Source organism: Cebus imitator, unplaced genomic scaffold (assembly GCF_001604975.1).
Source record: "Cebus imitator isolate Cc_AM_T3 unplaced genomic scaffold, Cebus_imitator-1.0 Scaffold224, whole genome shotgun sequence".
NCBI lineage: Eukaryota > Metazoa > Chordata > Mammalia > Primates > Cebidae > Cebus > Cebus imitator.
In genome coordinates this window covers 1096420-1114251 of record NW_016107539.1, presented here as the reverse complement: position 1 = coordinate 1114251, position 17832 = coordinate 1096420, and the positions used below count along the sequence as shown (strand labels likewise).

Below are 17832 nucleotides of genomic sequence, written 5' to 3'. Positions count from 1 at the left end.
GAGTCTTGCTCTGTCGCCAGGCTGGAGTGCAGTGGTGCGATCTCAGCTCACTGCAACCTTCGTCTCCCCGGTTCAAGCGATTCTCCTGCCTCAGCCTCCCGATTACAGGTGTGTGCCACCATGCCCGTTTAATTTTTGTATTTTTAGTAGAGATGGGGTTTCACCATGTTGGCCAGGTCTCGATCTCTTGGCTTCGTGGTTCGCCCACCTCAGCCTCCCAAAGTGCTGCGATTACAGGCGTGAGCCACTGCGCCTGGCCTCATTTTCCTTCCTGTTTAGGTAAATTGCAGGGAGAGTGCCTGCCCTTTTTTGAGATTGGTAGTAATTACTGTCAATGATGTTTTTCTTTCTCCTGGGACTTAGGAAAACAAGAACCTCTCTGTCAGATTGCCTCTCTGTATCTTGTTGTTCCGCTTTTTTGCAACAACGTAGAAGACTCAGAACCCTGGTTGATGTCAGGTTGGAAGTTACGAGGTTTGAGCCCTGTCCACAACCTTCCCAGGTTTTTCATTCTGGAAGTCAGTTCCGACCACTGAATCCCAGTGATTCCCCACTTCTCACTTTGGTCTCTCTTTTCTCTCGCTCTTTGTCCCTACCAACTTGAGAGCTCCTTAGAGAGGGACGTTTTAGTCAAATACTGACAGCCAAGCCTAGTGCTTGGCTGGTGGAAAACTCCAGTAAATATGGGAATGTAAATAACAGTATCTGCTTTTTATCTCATTTCTTCTTGCTTCTTTTTCTCCTTTTCATTCTGGTTTTATTTGTATTTTTTCTCATCACACACACACACACACACACACACACACACACACCACACTATGTCCAGCATGAAGGCCTAAACTGCATATCTGTAGATATTTAATTCATTTTTTTTTTTTTTGAGACGAAGTCTCGCTCTGTCTCCCAGGCTGGAGTGCAGTGGCTCCATCTCAGCTCACCGCAACTTCTGCCACCCGGATTCAAGTGATTCCCCTGCCTTAGCCTCCTGAACAGCTGAGATTACAGGGTCCTGCCATTGCGCCTGGCTAATTTTTTGTATTTTCAGTAGAGACAGGTTCACCATCTTGGCCAGAGTGGTCTTGAACTACAGGCCTTGTGATCCACCCACCTCGGCCTCCCAAAGTGCTGGGATTACAGGCGTAAGCCACTGCACTCGGTCAATTTAATTAAAAAAAAAAAAACCCAAAAACCAAAAAACAACAGAGACAGGGTTTTCCCATGCTGCCAAGGCTGGTCTCAAATTCCTGGGCTCAACCAATCCACCCACTTTGGCCTCCCCAAGTGCTAGGATTATAGATGTGAACCACCGTGCCTAGCTAAACTACATATTTTTCATTACCAAAAAAGGCAACATGGGGCAAGAAGTCCACATTGACAGTCAGTACTCTCTAGTGGCTCAATAGAAGGGGAGCGTCTGGGAAGCTGTCATTTTCAAGCTGCGCATCCGAGGCTGGTAACCCCAAAGCACTGAAATGCTAATAAATGACTATGGCTAAAAAACCCAAGTGACTGCCGGTGGTGTGGCTCCTGTGTCCTCCCTTGGAGGTGGAGCAGGAGCTCTGTTGGCGGATGGACGGTCTGTACAGTAGGTGTGTTTGTGTGAAGGACTGGCCTGCTGGGGTTACTCAGAAACTGCTCTGCAAACACAGAGGATTAAAGGGGTTTTTGTTGAGGCAGAACAGATGGACAGAGAGAGGCAGAGTTCACATTAGTGGGTCGTAAATCAGGACTCGCTTGCAGAAGGGAAAAATCTGAGTCTGGTCACTTAAAAATCGGAGCCAATTTTAATTGTTATCTTTTTCTTATTAGGAAAGCAACCTTATGCTTAATGGAAAAACAATTCATGTGAAGAATTTGGAAAATACCTGTGACAGAGAAAGCCCTGCCGACCCTTTCAGTAGAATCTCCCTGGTTTTGTCGTCTGTCCTGCTAACGTACACATGAGTACCTAGGCGATTATTATTTAATAAGAATGAAAACATATGCTCTCTTTGAGTTAAAGAGGGAGCCTGTAACGAGAGCGTGAAGATCGGTGTGATCGCTAGGGCCAGATCAGCGGCATAAATTTTAGTAATCAAACGAAAGACAATGTAAATTTATGTTTGGGAAAGTTGGGGCAAGCTCAGGTGAAGGAAAAGTTCATTGGCGCTGAGGGCCATGTTGAATTTATGATCTTTCTGAGCTCCCAGAAAAACGATGCGTCTGTGTCTATTTCTCCTTCTGCCCCCTAGTGGAGCAAGAAGAGTGGTCCAGGCCATGAAAGCGTTCTGCCAATTAGACCCTCTCTTTACCCATTTCTCTCTATTTTTTTGTTTTTTTTTTTTGAGGCAGGGTCTTGTTCTGTTGCCCAGGCCGCAGTGCAGTGGCACAATCTCCGCTCACGGCAGCCTCAGTCTCCTGGGTTCAAGCGATCCTCCCACCTCAGCCTCCCGAGTAGCTGGGAGTAAAGGTTCACACCACTACGCCTGTCTAATTTTCCGTATTTGTTGTAGAGACAGGGTCTTGCCATTGTTGTCCAGGCTGGTCTTGAACTAATATGCTCAAGCAGTCTACCTGTCTCAGCCTCCCAAAGTGCTGAGATTATAGTTGTGAGCCACCGCATCTGGCTTCTTTACCTATTTCTAATCATTTAATTGGATGTTCTCCAGTTTCTCTAAATATATTGACCAAAGCCCAAGATGTAATAAAATGAGGCCAGTGGGTCTCTCTCTAGCATGCCAGGGCTGCAGCTATTGGATTGAGTTTAACATCATATTTTATGAAAATGAGGTACCATTAGAAGCTAGGTACTCACTTAGTAGGGTGAGATGCTCACACTAGGAGAGTCCAGAAGTCTTACCAACAATTGAGGGCTGGCTTCGCTCACTGCCGTTAGCTGAGTGCTTTCTAGAAGTCAGCAGTGTTTGTATCAGACCTTTTGATGCCAGTTCTTACTGTTTCATGACAGAATTTAATGACATATAAAAATTAGTTAAAATCGCTGGGCGCAGTGGCTCACACCTGTAATCCCAGCACTTTGGGAGGCTGAGGTGGGCGGCTCACTTGAAGTTAGGAGTTCAAGACCAGCCTGGCCAACATGGTGAAACCTCATCTCTACTAAAAATAAAAAATTAGCCGAGTGTGGTGGCATGTGCCTATAATCCTAGCTATTCAGGAGGCTGAGGAATGAGAATTGCTTGAATCCAGGAGGTGGAGGTTGCCGTGAGCTAAGATCATGACAGTGCACTCCAGCCTGGGCAACAAAGTGAGACTCCATCTCAAAAAAAAAAAAAAAAAAAAAAAATCAGTTAAAATGAAACCTTATGGAACCAATTAAAGAGAGTTGTTTCAATAAAATTGGAATGTTGTGAAAAATCTCGGTGGTAGTGAAGTACTTAAAAATAAATGGTATTTAAAAAATATAAAATATTGTAAGACACTGTAAAAACATAGAGTTGTGCACTTAGATTATTTTGTGTCTTTAAGTTCTTCTTTTTTTTTTTTTGAGATGGAATTTTGCTCTTGTTGCCGAGGCTGGAGTGCAATGGTGAGATCTTGGCTCACTGCAACCTCCACCTCCCGGGTTCAAGCGATTCTCCTGCCTCAGTAACTGGGATTACAGGCACCTGCCACCACGCCCGGCTAATTTTTTTTTATTTTTAGTAGAGATGGGGTTTCACTATGTTGGCCAGGCTAGTCTCAAACTTCTGACTTCAGGAGATCCACCCACCTTGGCCTCCCAAAGTGCTGGGATTACAGTCGTGAGCCACCTTGCCCAGGCTTTGGTGTCTTTTAGTTCTTCATAAAGCCAAAGAAATGAAAGCTGGAAATCCTGGTTACTGCATGCTGGGTATTTGCTGAATATTCAAATGAAAACACCAAGGGAATACCAGATTCACGATTCCCATTTCACTCTTACTCTGTGGCATCTACTATTGAAGGAGATGGAGGTTCATTATAATTATTATTGTTATTATTAGTTTTGAGATGGAGTCTTGCTTTGTCACCAGGCTGGAGTGCAGTGGTGCAGTCTCAGCTCACTGCAACCCCTGCCTCCCAGGTTCAAGTGATTCTCCTGCCTCAGCCTCCCAAGTAGCTGGGACTATAGGCACATGCCACTATGCTTGACTAATTTTTGTATTTTTAATAGAGATGGAGTTTCACCATGTTGGCCAGGATGATCTCTATCTCTTGACCTTGTGATGCGCCCACCTTGGCCTCCCAAAGTGCTGGGATTATAGGCATGAGCCACTGCACCTGGCTCTATTATAATAATTATTAATATTTTTGAGATGGATGTTTGCTCTTGTTGCCTAGTCTGGAGTGCAATGATCCGATCCCAGCTGACTGCAACCTCTTCCTCCTGAGTTCAAGCGATTCTCCTGCCTCAGCCTCCCGAGTAGCTGGGATTACAGGCATGTGCCTCCATGCCCGACTAATTTATTTAGTAGAGACGGGGTTTCTCCATGTTGATCAGGCTGGTCTTGAACTCCTAACCTCAGATGATCCGCCCGCCTCCCAAAGTACTGGAATTACATGCGTCAGCCACGCTTGGCCTTATAATTATTTTTTATTTCTCTCTTAGCTGAACATTTGTAAGTTATGTGGGCTTGTTATTATAAGATACAGTATCATAAAGATTTTGTGGTGTTGCTCCCTGTATGTGAATTTTACCCATCACCAGAATAAATTCTCTCTTCTTCTCTGGGCTCACTCACAGCGTGCGGGGCCACCTGGCCCCACCTGGCTCCTTCCGTCTTGCTGTTCCCTGCTTTCCTGATGCTTCGGGTCTTGCTGAAGGAGTTCTAGCCTTTGGCCGTGTGCGTGCTGTTAACTGTTCACTTGTCCCACTTTCTTGCATCCCAGGCTGCCTTTCGTCTGTTACTAGTAAACACAGTGTCCTTCATCTGTCTAATTCTGGCCTCAACTCTCCTACAGAGCGTTTGTTGACAGCCACCCCTCTGATTCTCCAACCTCCTTCATCCATTATTATTATTATTAGTATTATTATTATTATTGAGACAGAGTCTCACTCTGTAGCCCAGGCTTGAGTGCAGTGGTGCAATCTTGCTCACTGCAACCTTCGCTTCCTGGGTCCCGGTTCAAGCAGTTCTCTTGCCTCAGCCTCCTGAGTAGCTGGGATCACAGGCATATACCATCATGCCTGGTGAATTTTTGTATTTTTAGTAGAGATAGGGTTTCATCATGTTGGCCAGGCTGGTCTCGAACTCCTGACCTTGTGATCCGCCTGCCTTGGCCTCCCACAGTGCTGGGATTACAGATGTGAGCCACTGTGCCTAGCCCAGTCATGTTTTTTGGATTGAACTGAACTCACTGATTTTTTTTTTTTTTTTTTTTTTTAAAGACTTAAGTCTTGTTCTGTTGCCTAGGCTGGAGTACAGCGACATGATTTCGGTTCACGGCAACCTCTGCCTCTTGGTTCAAGTGATTCTCCTGCCTCAGCCTCTTGAGTAGCTGAGATTATAGGCGCCTGCTACCATGCCTGGCTAATTTTTTTATTTTTAGTAGAGACAGGGTTTCACCATGTTGTTCAGGCTGATCTCCAACTCCTGACCTTGTGATCTGCCCGCCTTGGCCTCCCACAGTGCTGGGATTACAGGCGTGAGCCACCGCACCTGGCACTCACTGTTTTTATTCTGTACCCTGAAGTCGGATGCAGGTGTGGATCCCAGCACTGGCCTGTTCTAACTCTGGGTTGTTAGGGGAAGGTGGAGCATCCTGAGTCTCCTTTCCTTGTCTGGAAGCTAGAGATGGGAAGGCTCTTGTGAGGATTAAATGAAACCATCAAAATATGTACAGTGCTGAGCACAGCATTAGCATTTAATGTTAGCTTTTACTGTTTATCTAGATTAACAACTAGCAAAAATTATATAGTCTGATTATAATCATATAAATCAAAGCATATAGCAATTGTAAATTAAAAAGTAAACCAGTCATTTGGAATTAGCTTCTTTCTTTCTGGTGGTATTGAAAATTAAGACTTTTTCCTTCCAGTACTTTCCATCTAAGTCACTATTAAGGTAAATGATCTTTCATGAAGGGCACAAGTTATTCCAGTGCCCTTTGAAGTGGGCATTGACTTCTGGAGTGGGCTCTGGAGCAGATGAGCCCTTTCCTGGAGGGACAGGAGATAATGGTGCTGGGGTTGGCGGCAGCCGTGGGTGGGAGCACGTACTTCTGGGCATATCGCGTTGTTGGCTTTGCAGGCTGGACCTTCTGTAAAGACAGGTTGAATTGAATGAATTAAGATGGTGGTGTATCTTGAACCTGTTGCTTTGCAGGCACGGTGAAGGTGAAGAGTTCCAACATCCAAGTTGGAGACCTTATCATCGTTGAAAAGGTGAGCAGGATCTGGAAGTGTGCGTGTGAATGCTGCTTCAGGTATTCTAACGTGTAATTTGTGTATCTGGCAGACAAATTGAATGATGCATTTTGGGATTCTGTCCAACAACTTTGCCTGGGGAGAAAATCTCTTTCCTGTGAAACACACATACACGCACACACACACACACTCTCTCTCTCTCTCTCCCCCCCGCCTCTCTCCCTCTCCCTCTCCCCCACCCCTCTCTTTTCAAGGTTTATATGGGTTGGTTAGCCAGAATCCTGCTTACAAACACAAGTACAAGTTTCAATTCTGTTCGATGTGCTTATTATTTTGAGATAAAAAAATATCCTAAAATCTTTCCTAGAAGTCAGCTTACTACATAGACACTTACAATATTTACCTCGTTTACCTTTTGAGCCATGTCCTGACGTAACCATTGTGCTTGTCTATTATTTTATGGGAGCAGGGATTAACTGTAACCTGAGAACAGTAAAAAGACCCAAAATACAGTTTAAAAAATAGCCATGTCAGTGTGTTTGTCACATTAGCAAACATTCATGTCTTTTTCTAGTGTGTATATTTGGAAGGTATTGGATTTTCAGGGGTGGCTCTGGAGAGGCTTGGAATAATATTTGATTAGAAAAGCGTTGTGTCTTAACTTGTTTCTGTAGAAATTGAGCTATGCTCTTTTAAAAGGATTAAATCCAAGAACTCAAAGCTACTTTGAGGTAAAGTGAAACTTGCAGGTGGCAGCCCAGAAGAGCCACACAAACCCTCTCTATGTTATCACATACTTTTCTTTTCATAATTAAATGGGGTCTGCTGGCTGTCCCCCTCCCCCTTTTTTTCAGAATGGGTTTTGTTGCTTCCTACTACTTTCGTTCCTTATTAAAATCCACTAAAAGCCAAACATCAAGCTGGGGAGTTGGTAGAAGCAGAAAGCGTGAGCGGAGGGTCTGGCTTGAGTCTCAGCAGACGGCCTGGAAGAGAGCCAGCCGGGGAGGCAGGCTTTCGGGATTTCAGGAGGTAATGGTTGAATTCGCCAGAAAACTAGAAGCTCTCTTTCCAAGATAAGATTTTGATAGGGGATTAGTAAAGTAGCAGCAGTGTGCATGATTCTGCAGATTTAAAACAACGTAAATCCCCAAATCTGTCTTTGACAAAGACAGAAGCTTAAAAGAGGTTGTGAGTTTCATCCCCCACCTCCAAACCCACCCAGGGGTTGGGGGTGGGGGCGGAAACTCCTACCCCCACCCCCGCCACACGGGCATTCATTCACAGTAAGTCTTTCTTTTCATAACACAGAACCAGCGGGTCCCCGCCGACATGATCTTCCTGAGGACATCAGAAAAAAACGGTAAACATCTGAGATCAATTTGGAAAATAACCATTAACCTTTCAGTGGTAATTAGGAAAAATCATTTGAAAATGTCACAAAGTAGATATCATTTTGGACCCATGGAGGCAAATCAACAGCATCTTTTTCAATAGACCATTCTTTTCAAACAGTGTTGGTCTTTAAAAGTCAATAGATTTTGGTCATTAAAAAAATACAGTTTGTCAAGCACCGGCTGACTCGCAGCTGGGGAAGTCACGCGTACAGTGGCCTTGGTTTTCCTCCCTGGGCTGTGTTAAGCTCCGCTTCAGGAGCTGGGACGAGGAAGTGTTTCTACCATGTAGAAGTAAATAGAAATCCCCTCTCTTCTAAGCTGATATCAGGAGACGTGTCTTGAGTGGGAGCAGTACAGAAACTGGGGAGGGGTGGGCATCTTTTCTGCCCTTCGTTCATGAGTCGGGGGACATTGCCATAGGACCTGTTGATTTATTTATTGTAGCCTGAGTTTGCGGGGTGAGAATCTCTGAAGTCTCTTACCTGATAGTTATTTCCTTGGATGGCAGCTGCCATTGCCTGCCCACTCTATCAGTCTGCTAAAATTGCCTTAGTTTTTTTTTTTTTTGAGACAGGGTCTTGCTCTGTCACCCAGGCTGGAGTGCAATGGTGCCATCTCTGCTTACTGCAACCTCCACCTCCTGGGTTCAAGCCATTCTCCTGCCTCAGCCTCCTGTGTACTACCATGTCTGGCTAATTTTTATATTTTTAGTAGAGATGGGGTTGTACCATGTTGGCCAGGCTTGTCTCGAGCTCCTGACCTCAGGTGATCCACCCGCCTCGGCCTCCCAAAGGGCTGGGCTTACAGGCATGAACCACTGTGCCTGGCCTGAATAGCCTTAGTTTTAATTTTTGTTATTGAAGCTGTTCTGAGGAATCAAGGCTGTTTTTCTCTTATCTGGCATAATTGGAGGTTTCTGAACACCTGAAAAATTGACATTCCTATGCCTTTGAGGACACTGCGACACATTTCGTTATGAATGGAATTAAAGTAAAATTTTATACTAATGAGTAATCAGTACAGGAGGTAAAAGGCACTAGATTAAAACAGTCTTTGAAAAACTGCAGCTTTGTCCTGAAATTCATTCTAGCGTCCTGTTTAGTGCAAACAGAGCATTACGGAGTAGGGCCCCAGCATGCTCTTTTTTCTTAAAAAAAAAAAAACCCACAAAACAAAAGCAAACCCCACAAAATTATGAATGCTCTACATAAATAGTTCTCAAAGTCTGAACTGCAATCGGGCACGTTCTGTCTGATAGAAGATATAGCTGACGACTTGCATGGATCTGTATGTGAGACTGAAAGATACGCCTCGGAAATGTGCCAGCCCATAATGAACTGGCGCTGGCCTGGACTGATCGGCACTGTTCTGAGCTCTGCACAGATCAGTTCTTTAGTCCTCGCAGCGCCTCTGCAGGGTCAGCGCTGTTCCTAGCTCCATTTTTACACATGAGGAAACCGAGGCGTAGAGAGGATAGGCCGCCATCAGGGCACAAATCTAGTATGCGGCAGAGCCTGGGCCTGCACTCAGGCGGTTTGGGTCCTGAGAAGGTGCTGGCGATGCCTGGCCAGACGGCGCGGAATGCTGGTGTGCTGGCCACCGCTCTGTCTTCCCACTGAATCCTTACAGCAAGTTTGCGAGGTCTGTGTTTCTCCACATTTCACAGACACTGAAGTTTAACAGGGACAAGAAACTAGCCCGGGATCACAGTGGTGGAGTGGGGATTTGAACTCGGATCTTTCTGACCTCAGAGCTGATTATGGAAGAAGTGGGAAATAGGATATTATTTTCCCTTGTGGTCTCTGGCCATCGGTTGGCTGTTTTTACAAGGACCAGAGCAGCCACTGCCCAGAGCTGCCCGGGGAAGGGTCCTTGGGGTGAAGGTGACAGTGCCCAACTTCCTTCCACAGGGTCATGCTTCTTGCGGACGGATCAGCTGGATGGGGAGACGGACTGGAAGCTTCGCCTCCCTGTGGCCTGCACACAGAGGCTCCCCACTGCCGCTGTGAGTAGCTTTCCCTGCAGAAGCCCATGCGGACAGCCTGTGTTAGGAGGGTTCTCAAACTCAGGTACCCCGGGGGCCAGGCATGGGGTGTCAGCTGTGAAGTGGGGCTGGTGAGGGAGCGTGGGGTTCTGGAGAGCCTCTGGGACTTGGTGGCTTCCACAGATCTGGCCAGGCCAAAGGCAGACCCCCAAGTGCGGAGAGTGCGCTCTCTCATGGGAAGCTGAAAACCATAAGAAACCTTGCCAAGGTGCCTCACCAGAATTTAAAAGCTAGGCCAGAGCATGTCAGTCCTCTGCACCAAACCTACGAAGGGGCCGAGCACAGTGGCATACGCCTGTAATCCCGCCACTTTGGGAGGCCGAGGTGGGTGGATCATGGGGTCAAGAGATCAAGACCATCCTGGCCAACATGGTGAAACCCCATCTCTACTAAAAATGTAAAAATTAGCTGGATGTGGTGGCGCACATCTGTAGTCCCAGGTGCCCTGGAGGCTGAGGCAGGAGAGTCACTTGAACCTAGGAGGTGGAGGTTGCAGTGAGCTGAGGTGGCCTTCACTTCACTGCACTTCAGCCTGTGTGGCAGAGTGAGACTCTATCTCAAAAAAAAACAAAAACAAAAACAAAAAACCTACGACGGTAGGCCAGGCTCAGTGGCAGGCACCCGTAGTCCCAGCTCCTTAAGAGGCTGAGTTGGGAGGATGGCTTAAGCCCGGGAGTTGGAGGCTGCAGTGGGCTATGGTTGTGCCTGTGAATAGCAACTGCACTCCAGCCTGGGCAACATAGTGACACCTGTGTCTAATATAAAAACCCTCCAAAGATTTCCCATCTTACTGAGAATGCATTCTGCGGTGCTTGCTGTCGTCTTCAGCCCCTTTTCCTTTGTCTCTCTGCTGGGAATCCGACCTCAGTGCCTGGCCCGCTCTTCCCTGCCCGCCAGCCTCTCACTGACCGTGTTTCTGCCTCTGGATGTTGGCTGTTGCCATTTCCTCCACCGGGAGCCCTCTGACCCCTGGCGAGTCTGCCTGGCGGGGCATCTCCACACTCCACTGAGCTTTTGCGCACGCGTCTCCTTTTGGAGAGGCTCTTTCTGCAAATCTCTCCCTGCATTCCTGCTTCGCTCACTTCCAGGCAGTGTCCCTGCGGGTGGGCTCTGCCTGTTGTATTCTCTGCCATATCCCCAGTGTGTATGATGGGGCGAAGCCCAGGCTGAGAGGAGGGCCACAGTAGTTGGCTGAGTGTAGCTTAAGTGCCCAGTGACTGGCAGGCGCCACTGAGGTCTGGAAGGATGAAATGGGACACAGAAGCTTTCCTGTGCTCACGCCACATGGATCCAAGCCACTCCTTACTGTGTCCCCTGAGGAAGGAGGAAACTTCCATGTCTTGGCAAGATTGACATAGCAAGAAATGTAGCCACCCTGTGGATGATTTGTCATGCCTAATAAAAAGCGAAATAGCACCATTATTACTGTTAATTTTAAACCAGGAATTAATTAATTACTTTATGTATTTATTTATTTGATGGATCTTGTGCTTGTCACCCAGGCTGAAGTGCAGTGGCATGATCTTGGCTCACTGCAAAGTCTGCCTTCCAGGTTCAGGCGATTCTCCTGCTTCAGCCTCCCCAGTAGCTGGGACTACAGGCACTGCCACCATGCCCAGCTAATGTATTTTTAGTAGAGTTGGGGTTTCACCATGTTGGTCAGGCTGGTCTTAAACTCCTGACCTCAAGTGATCCACCTGTCTCGGCCTCCCAAAGTGCTGGAATTACAGGCGTGAGCCACCACTTCCGGTCTTAGAGTGTAGTTTCATTTTCTTTTGCATCTGCACGATATTCCAAGACGTGGTTATTACAATATATCCATTTCCCGTTCTTTAATATTTCTGGGCGTTTTTTGGTCTATCTAGCACTTTATAATGAGGTATCTTGGTTATAAGCAAAATTTATCTAGTAAGGCAATTCCTGCTTCCCTGTTTTTTTCTAGAAACGACTCCTACTTCCCTTTAAAAGGTCAGGTAAAAGCAAGGTACAAAGAAACTTGTAAATGACTGGGTTGGGGACATGCCACAACAGGCTGTTGGCAGGAGCTGCAGATTTGAGACCAGACACACCAGACACCTGCTTCTAGCTCATCTGGCTGCTTCAGGCCTGGCCAGCAGGTGTGGAAGCCAGGCCCCATAATGACTCTGTACTGCCCCCCTAAAATGTAGCGGTGGTGTGGCCGTTTCACAGGCCAGAGACAGACTAGAGGGGTCATTCCTTTCTCCAGATTCACACACCTGGTACATGGGGGCTGGGGTTTGCTCTTAGCTCTGTTTGTGCAAAGCCTCATCTTTGGCCAGCAGGCAGTTGGCCGAGTATGGGAACTCAAGAGCCCCTATAGCAGATTACCTTGCTATTAAAAGAAAAGCAATGGAAAAAAGCCAACTCTAGAATAGAACCTCCTGTCCCCATGCCGTGTCTCCGTGTGAGTGCGGGAGTGGGTGTCTGTCCCACGTAATCATACATTGTTAGCTTGGCCTTTAACTTGCTGCATGATCTGGGCCCCGCCCTGCCATTTCCTCTCGGGAACTGTCTGTGCCAGTGCAGGGATTCCTTCCCTGTCCTGTCGCCGCCTGATGGGGCTGTCTGCTCCTGAACCTTGTTTCCATTTCCACTCTGCGCTTTGGCCTGTCCCTTCCTCCTCCCGGGCTTCCCTCCTCCCCGCTCCATTGCCTTTCCTGTTACCCAGTCCCCGTCTGCTTCCTTTATCCTTTGTTCTGAAAGCGACCGCTGCTCCCCCGACTGTACCTGTCTTGCGCCACGACTCATATGATGCTTTGAAGTGGAGTTTTTGCCACGATGGTTCACCTTTAGTCTTTCTTATCACCTAAGATTGACTTCTTGTTTGCTTTTTTAAAAAAAATTGTGCCGGCTGGGCGCGGTGGCTCATGTCTGTAATCCCAGCACTTTGGGAGGCTGTGGTGGGCAGATCACAAGGTCAGGAGTTCGAGACCATCGTGGCCAACATCGTGAAACCCCATCTCTACTAAAATACAAAAAATTAGCTGGGCATGGTAGCACGAGCCTGTAGTCCCAGATACTCAGGAGGCTGAGGCAGGAGATCACTTGAACCCAGGAGGCAGATGTTGCAGTGAGCTGAGATCGCGCCACTGCACTCTAGCCTGGCGACAGAGCGAGACTCTGTCTCAAAAAAAAAAAAAAAAATTGTTCTAAGAGACACATAACATAATATCTACCATTGTAACCATTTTCTTTTTTTTTTTTTTGAGACGGAGTTTCACTCTTGTTACCCAGGCTGGAGTGCAATGGCATGATCTCGCCATTGTAACCATTTTTAAGTGCACAGTTCAGTGGCGTTAAGTACATTGACCTTGTCATGCAGTCATCAGCAGTGTTCAACTTCAGAACTTTTCTCATCTTTCACAACTGGAACTCTGGATTCATTAAGCAGTAACTTCATTTCCTGCCTTGGCCCAGCCCCTGGCAACCATCTTTCTGTTTTCTGTCTCTGTGAATTAAGCCACTCTTAAGTTCCTCCTGTAAGTGGAATCACATAGTTTTTGTCTGTTTGTGACTGGTTTATTTCACTTAGCATAACGTCTTCAAGGTCCATGGTACTGTAGCATGTGTCAGAACTTCCTTCCTTTTTAAGGCTGCGTACTATTCCCTCGTCCATTGAGACCATACTTCGTTTAGCCATCCATCCACTGATGTTGTTTGTGTTGCTTCCCCTTCTTGGCTATTGTGAGTAATGCTGCTCTGTACATGGGTGGGCAGATGATCACTTCAAGTCCCTGCTTTCATTTCTTTTGTGTATACCCAGAGGTGGAATTGCTGGATTATGTCGTAGTTCTGTTTTTGATTTTTTGAGGAAGTGCTGTGCTGTTTTCCAGAGCTGCTGCACCATTTTATGTTCCCACCAACAGTGCACAGGGCCTCCAAGTTCTCCGCATCTTCACCACACTCATTTTCGCTTTTGTTTTGATAGCAGCCGTCCTTGTGGGTGTGAGGTGTTCTTACTTGCTTTTTCAGCTCTTCCCAGAGGTTTATACAGAGTAGATGCCCAGTAACCATTTGTTGAATGAGTATTTTCTTTTCTTTTTTTTTTTTCCAGACAGAGTCTTGCTCTGTTGCTCAGACTGGAGTGCAGTGGTGAGATCTCAGCTTAGTACAACCTCTGCTTACCATATTCAAGCAATTCTCCTACCTCAGCCTCCTGAGCAGCTGCGATTACAGACACCTGCCACCACCCCCAGCTAAATTTTTTGCATTTTTAGTAGAGACAGGGTTTTTAGCATGTTGGCCAGGCTGGCCACAAGTGATCCACCCACCTCAGCCTCCCAAAGTGCTGGGATTCCAGGCATGAGCCATAATGCCTGGCCTGAAGGAGTATTTCCAATGGTACAAACAAGTCTTGAAAGCCAGAATTTAGCAGAGGAGAATCTGCCCCTTTTGAGGGTATTAATCGGTGTGAAATATCACTCCATCAAGTCTGGACAGTGCTGGGTAAATGGACAGAAACGAGGGTCTTCACTGTAGAGTCTCTAAGGGTGTCTTGAGATACTGTATGCAGTGACTCCTAAACTTACTTAACAGAGACTCTCCTCTCCTCTCCACCTCCCCTGTAATTTTCAGAGCCTGTTTGCTCTGTTTGGGAAATACAGTTGGTTTTGAAAAATAGCGGATACCTCCTGAAGTCTTGAATTGTGAACTGACTTTGCTTGACTCCCAAATGTGACTTCTGTTGAACAGGACCTTCTTCAGATTCGATCGTACGTGTATGCAGAAGAGCCAAATATCGACATTCACAACTTTGTGGGAACCTTTACCCGAGTAAGTGAGCTTATTTCACACGGGATCCTATCACCGAGAGTGTGTAAGGGATGAAGGCCAAGAAGTGTAGACAGTTCTTTGTCAGAAAATAGTTTTATGCCGGGTGGGGACATAAAGAAGGCACCACCTTGAAAGCCGGTGTATTGTTTGTTAGTAAAGGTCGACACAAATGGAATTTTCTTTCAGCCTTGGAAGAGCTTGAATGACCTGATAACTTAGAGCCAAGTGTTTGCTGTAATTCACATGAACTCTGACACCTGAAAGCAGTTTTTCTTTCTGTGTCCTTCAGATGGATCTATATTCTTTTTTTTTTTTTTTTTTTTTTTTTTGGGGGTTTTTTTTTTTTTGTCCATGTTTTTTTGCAATGGCGCTATCTCGGCTCACCGCAACCTCCACCTCCTGAGTTGAAGCAATTCTCCTGCCTCAGCCTCCCGAATAGCTGGGACTACAGGCGTGCACCACCATGTCCAGCTAATTTTTGTATTTTTAGTAGAGACGGGGTTTCACCATGTTGACCAGGATGGTCTCGATCTCTTGACCTCGTGATCCACCCGTCTCGGCCTCCCAAAGTGCTGGGATTATAGGCGTGAGCCACCACGCCCGGCCTTTTTTTTCGGGGGGCGGGGAGGGGGGAGATAAGAGTCTGCTTCTGTTGCTTGGGCTGGAGTTTGGTGGTGTGATCTCGGCTCACTGCAACCTCCGCCTCCCGGGTTCAAGTGATTCTCCTGCCTCAGCTTCCTGAGTAGCTGGGATTGCAGGCGTGTACCACCACACCTGGCTAATTTTTTGTATTTTTAGTAGAGATGGGGTTTCATCATGTCAGCCAGGCTGGTCTTGAACTCCTGACCTCAGGTGATCCACCTGCCTCGGCCTCCTAAAGTGCTAGGGTTACAGGCGTGAGCCACCGTGCCTGGCTTTGTCCTCTTTTATTCATACAAATACTGTCTGCCAGTTTCATAATTTTTAAACCACTTCCAGACTTCTCAGAAGGGAAATTAGATTTGGATTTGTTTTTGGAGGCTGGGAGTGGTAGCTCATGCCCGTAATCCCAGTACTTTGGAAGGCTGAGGTGGGCGGATTTCCTGAGATCAGGAGAATTGCTTGAACCTGGGAGGCGAAGGTTGCAGTGGGCCGAGATCGCACCCCTGCACTCCAGCCTCGGCGGCAGAGTGAGACTCTGAAAAAAAATATAAAATTTTTTTTAGGAATATGGGTCAACACGTTTCTAGAACCCACATTACACTGTCCACGTTCTCTTTCTGTAAGCCACAAACAAAGCTGGCCTGCAAACAGCCTGAGTGGTTTGCTTTTACATTTTGATTCTCACCTTGTAAAACATTTTTCAGTGCTAAGAGGCCTGCACCTTTTTTTTTTTTTGAGATGGATTCTTGGTCTGCTACCCAGGCTGGAGTGCAGTGGCGTGATGTCAGCTCACTGCAACCTCAGCCTCCTGGGTTCAATGCCTCAGCCTCCTGAATAGCTGGGACTACAGGTGTGCACTACCATGTCCGGCTAATGTTTTGTATTTTTAGTAGAGACAGGGTTTCACTGTGTTAACCAGGATGGTCTTGATCTCCTGACCTCCTGATCTGGCCACCTCAGCCTCCCAAAGTGCTGGGATTATAGGCGTGAGCCACTGCTCCCCACTGAGGCCTGCACGTTTTAAATCACAGACCAACTTTTTCACGTATTTCTGTGGGAGATGAAAACCCCAAGGGCAGTAGTGGAAAAGCTCAGACCTCCCCTCACGGTGGAGCCGTCGGCTTCCAAACCGAGCCCTCAGTTTCATCAGGGGGAGCCTCTTCTGTTTCGAGCAGAGCAGGCTGGAAGCAGCCTGTGGATTCTGGGGAAGCCTCGGGGTGAACGTGTGTCCATTTGGTCTTTTCCAGGAAGACAGCGACCCCCCGATCAGCGAGAGCCTCAGCATAGAGAACACGCTGTGGGCTGGCACCGTGGTCGCATCAGGTGAGGAATGTGGTAGCAATTTGAAAAGGAAAGAAAATCCTTTTGTAATTAGAATAATCATCTGTCAGTTGGAAAAATTAGTGCTCGGTCAAATGGCATTTTCCACTTGTTCCGCCACCTCCAGGGAATTAAACTGACATCTAATTGCAGCTTGGACACTTAGAGGGGCCTGGGGGAGAAGCTGGCATGGCCTGTGGACCTTTCCGCAGCGTCCACTCCGGGAATAGCTCTAATTGCCATTCAGATTGACATTCTAATCTGTACCAGAGGTGGAGGCAGCCTGGACGTTCTGAGTGGCTGGAGGTTTTGTTCGTGGGGGATGTGGTGCTGGGACTGTGGCATCGGGCCCCCAGCTCGTAGGAAAGTTGTAGGCTTGAGCTGGAGTGTCTGTGTTTAAACACCAAGAGGAAGTGGACATTGGTGCCTCTTCTTTCTTTTTTTTTTTTTTTGCTTTTGTTTTTATTTTTGAGACAAGGTCTTACTCTGTCACCTAGGCTGGAGTACAGTGGCATGATCTTGGCTCGCTGTAACCTCTGCCCCCTGACCCTGGGTTCAAGTGATTCTTGTGCCTCAGCCTGCCGAGTAGCTGGGACTGCAGGCTGCACCACCATGCCTGGCTAATTCTTGTATTTTTTGTTTTTTGAGACAGAGTCTCGCATTTTCACCCAGGCCGGAGTGCAATGGCATGATATCGGCTCACTGAAACCTCTGCCTCTCAGGTTCAAGTAATTCCTTTTGCTTCAGTTTTCCAAGTAGCCGGGACTATAGGCATGTACTACCATGCCTGGCTAATTTTTGTATTTTTAGTAGAGATGGGGTTTCATCATGTTGGCCAGGCTGGTTTTGAACTCCTGACCTTGTGATCCACCCGCCTCTGCCTCCCAAAGTGCTGGGATTATAGGCATGAGCCACCGCGCCCGGCCCTCCCTTGAGGTTTTTTTTTTGCCACATTTCATTTCCACTTCCTGCCTTTATTTTCATCAAACTTTCGAATGTCTCTCAGTCCTCCGGATGACTAAAGAGTGAGATATTCTGCACGGTCACGCCTGGGCTACGCCTAAGCACAGCCACCCAGGGCACGTGGCATGCAGAGCTTCACATTCCACCCCTCCTCACCACTTAACACCCACATTGCCTGAACCAATTTTTTCCTACTTTCATTTATTAACAAATAATTACTACTTTGATAATTTGACTGAAAACTAAGTATCTCTTTTAGTTTGAATTTCCTAGATTACCTGGCAGGTGGTCATCTTTGAATCCGTCTGTTTCGTTTCTTTGTAAATTACTTGTTGGCTTTTTTTTTTTTTTTT

General features: G+C 46.9%; 1 protein-coding gene across 3 annotated transcripts in view; it reads left to right on the top strand.

Moving 5' to 3' along the window:
* ATP9A (ATPase phospholipid transporting 9A (putative)) overlaps window positions 1-17832 on the top strand; it is a 159378-nt gene that overhangs the window by 59505 nt on the left and 82041 nt on the right. For all 3 annotated transcript variants that reach the window (XM_037727256.1, XM_017496879.2, XM_037727257.1), the window contains exons 5-9: window positions 6282-6340; window positions 7631-7682; window positions 9627-9721; window positions 14474-14554; window positions 16444-16519. In XM_037727256.1, coding sequence (XP_037583184.1) covers window positions 6282-6340; window positions 7631-7682; window positions 9627-9721; window positions 14474-14554; window positions 16444-16519 — 363 coding nt within the window. The remainder of the gene's footprint in view (window positions 1-6281; window positions 6341-7630; window positions 7683-9626; window positions 9722-14473; window positions 14555-16443; window positions 16520-17832) is intronic.